Source organism: Herpailurus yagouaroundi, unplaced genomic scaffold (assembly GCF_014898765.1).
Source record: "Herpailurus yagouaroundi ecotype Mexico unplaced genomic scaffold, PumYag 28, whole genome shotgun sequence".
NCBI lineage: Eukaryota > Metazoa > Chordata > Mammalia > Carnivora > Felidae > Herpailurus > Herpailurus yagouaroundi.
The window spans coordinates 95843177-95846494 of NW_024412376.1; the positions used below are offsets into that span (position 1 = coordinate 95843177).

Consider the following 3318-nt stretch of genomic DNA (forward strand, 5'->3'; position numbering starts at 1 on the left):
TATTTATTTTTTTTAATTTTTTTTTTCAACGTTTATTTTTTTTGGGACAGAGAGAGACAGAGCATGAACGGGGGAGGGGCAGAGAGAGAGGGAGACACAGAATCGGAAACAGGCTCCAGGCTCCGCGCCATCAGCCCAGAGCCTGACGCGGGGCTCGAACTCACGAACCGCGAGATCGTGACCTGGCTGAAGTCGGACGCTTAACCGACTGCGCCACCCAGGCGCCCCTAACGTTTTATTTTTGAGACAGACAGAGACAGAGCATGAATGGGGGAAGGGCAGAGAGAGAGGGAGACACAGAATCGGAAGCAGGCTCCAGGCTCTGAGCCATCAGCCCAGAGCCTGACGCGGGGCTCGAACTCACGGACTGTGAGATCGTGACCTGAGCCGAAGTCGGCCGCTTAACCGACTGAGCCACCCAGGCACCCCACTTCTATGTGTTTTTAAAAGGGAAACATACATGGCGCACCTGGGTGGCTCAATCGAATGAGCAGCTAACTCTTGATTTCAACTCAGGTCCTGATCCCAGGGTCATGGGATGGAGCTCAGTATCAGACTGAGTGTTGAGCCTGCTTAAGATTCTCTATCTCCCTCTGCCCATCTTCCCCACTCACATGCTCGCTCGCTCTCTCTCTCTCTCTCTCTCTCTCTCAAAAAAAAAAGGTGGGGGGGAGGGAACATGGGTGTTTATATGTACATAGAATATTTCTGGAAAGTTTCACAAGTTATTAGTAATGGGACTTGCCTCAAGGAAGAGAAGTAGAGGACTAGGAATCTGGGATGAGAAAGAATTAATATATTTATACCTTTTCATAGTGTTTGAAATTTTTATTTTGTGCATATACTTGTTATTTTTTCAATTAAAAATAGCTAAATCTTCAAAATGTGATGTAAGGAGTAAGGACTTGTAAACCCATTAAGATTAAGGGAGTTTTCCTTGTGAATAGTCACATAAATAGAGGTTTATTGTAACACCAAAATTAATTCTCTTTAATTTACATATCTTGTATAATTTACAAAGAGTTTCACATCAATTGCCTGGCTTAATGCTCATAACAACCTTTAAAAATAGGTGAGACAGGTACTAGAAGCCACACTTTACAAATTAAAAAAAGACAAAAAGCTGAAGCCTAAAGGAATTAAAAATCTAGAACATGTTTTAAGGAACGAAGTTTGGAGTCATTTACATGATTATAATATAGTAGGGACTTGAAATGTTACAGTACTATGAGTATGAATAGTAGTATTTTTAAATCCTTCAGCAGTATTCCTTGTAATGCTGATCTCACCTAAGAAACTCTTACATTAAAGAAGAAAGAAGGTAGAAACAAAACCTACTGAAACTCTATAAAATATGCGTAATATTAGGAAATAAATTGTCAAATGACTGGTTGAAAATTAGCATCAAAGAAGTTTCATTCAGAACTTCGCTACTAGATTTTTACCTTTGATTAAACAAATCTAAAAATAATTGCCTAAATGGAAAAAGAGGGAAGTTACAAATCATCGGTACTAAATCTTGAAGAATACCTTAAAGGTCTATGGCTATGTTTATTGCATCTCCCAGTATTCCTGAACAATCTCAATTTACACCTCCTGTTGCCAAGTGACTATTGATAGCACCCCCTTCACTTTCAAACATTTCCTAGCTTGGGTGATAAATTCTGTCTCCATCCTCTTAAATAGCACACTTTTAGTTGCATACATCTTTGAGATCCTCATGTTGCAGGGTTTGGGCTTTACCTCAAAACTAAGAATTACCCTCATTCATACAAAAGTAGAACAATCCATGCTCAGATTATAGTTGCATATATGACTCTCAAAGAAGAGTAATTTCCAAAGCATTACCTACCAGCAACTGTTGGCTTTATTAAAGAGATTAACAGTGAGAAGGGAGTCTCAGGGTCTGATCTGAGAGTTTGGACATGTAGGGGTTTAAAAGGGAAATGTGAACCAAGTTTGACTTGGTGAGACTGAAGTAGAAAAATGCTAATTCCACTTAACAGAGCTCTGAACATAGAGTTCAAAAAGTGAACCCGCTCTTAAGAGTCCTTCATTCATGTATCATTTATTTATTAATAGTTGGAGAGTGCTACTGGAGGCAAGACACTGTTCTAAGTACTGCATCAATTTTGTCAATAGTTTAAGGAACATTATGCTAAATTTCCAGTGCTTTGCAGGAATGAAATACTGTACATCAGATTTTGTTATGTAAACCAGCCTCTGAATTATTTTCTGACTAGCACTCTTTAAATTTTTTCTAATTTGTAATTATTCCATTCAATAATGAGATAGATTATTCCCATGGTCCAGATAGGTTCAGTTGTTGCTGCATTTCTTATTCATGTTACAAGTTTATTTCTTCCTTAGAACAAGCAAATGAATGCGTAGCCAAGCTGAATATCATGGTAACAGCATCTTTTACTCAGCAGTAAGCAGACCATCTATCCAGAATGTATAATTCCTGAAAGATTAAAGCAATGCCACAGGTTGTTTTTAAGATGTGTTTACTTGCTACATTCCCTGAAGCACTTGGCATTTAAATTAAAGTTATCATGTAGTACGTGATTACTTGAGGTTTCTATGTAAAGTATTAAAGAATATTTTAATTGTTCTTTTATGTTTAGATATGTACTTTTAACAGAATCTTTTCAGAATGTGTTTTAACATGCACGTACCAAAGATCATGCATTCAGATTCTCTCCTGAGGGTGTGGGAACTTGGTTCCAAATCTGACAATTTGACTATTTCTCTCACTGTTTCTGTGAATGTTTACATCTTTTGTTTATGTCTCCCCTTTCTTTCCTTCCTTAGAAATCTTCATTTCCTGTAAATTACTCACTAGACTTTTCAAAAAAAAATCTTGTGGGTTTTTATTTTGTTCTAATCATCACTGGTTGAGTGATTACTGTCACTGCCTTCACTGTCACTATCACTGTCACCTCCATTGTTGCCATTACCAGCCTTGCTCTTGCTGTGATTCTCATCACTACCATCAGATGCACTGTCACTGCTGTCACTGTCACTGCTATCACTGCTGTCACTGCTATCACTGCTGTTGCTGTCACTGCTGTCGCTGCTGTCGCTGCTGTCACTGTCACTGCTGTTGCTGCTACTGCTGTCACTGCTACTGCTGTCACTGCTATCACTGTTGTCACTGTCACTATCACTGCTGTCGCTGCTATCACTGTCACTGCTGTCGCTGCTATCGCTGCTATCACTGTTGTCACTGTCACTACTATCACTGCTGTCACTGCTGTCGCTGTTGCTGCTGTCACTGCTATCACTATCTGATTTGCTGTTGCTGCTGTCACTGCT

The 3318-nt window shown here is 39.3% G+C and overlaps 1 protein-coding gene across 1 annotated transcript in view; it reads right to left on the reverse strand.

The window, feature by feature from the left end:
• Positions 1-2883: 2883 nt before the first annotated feature.
• DSPP (dentin sialophosphoprotein) overlaps positions 2884-3318 on the reverse strand; it is a 4874-nt gene continuing 4439 nt past the window's right edge. Inside the window, exon 4 of the mRNA XM_040488627.1 lies at positions 2884-3318. This exon is cut by the window's right edge and continues 1062 nt beyond it. Within this exon, the coding sequence (XP_040344561.1) occupies positions 2884-3318 (435 nt within the window).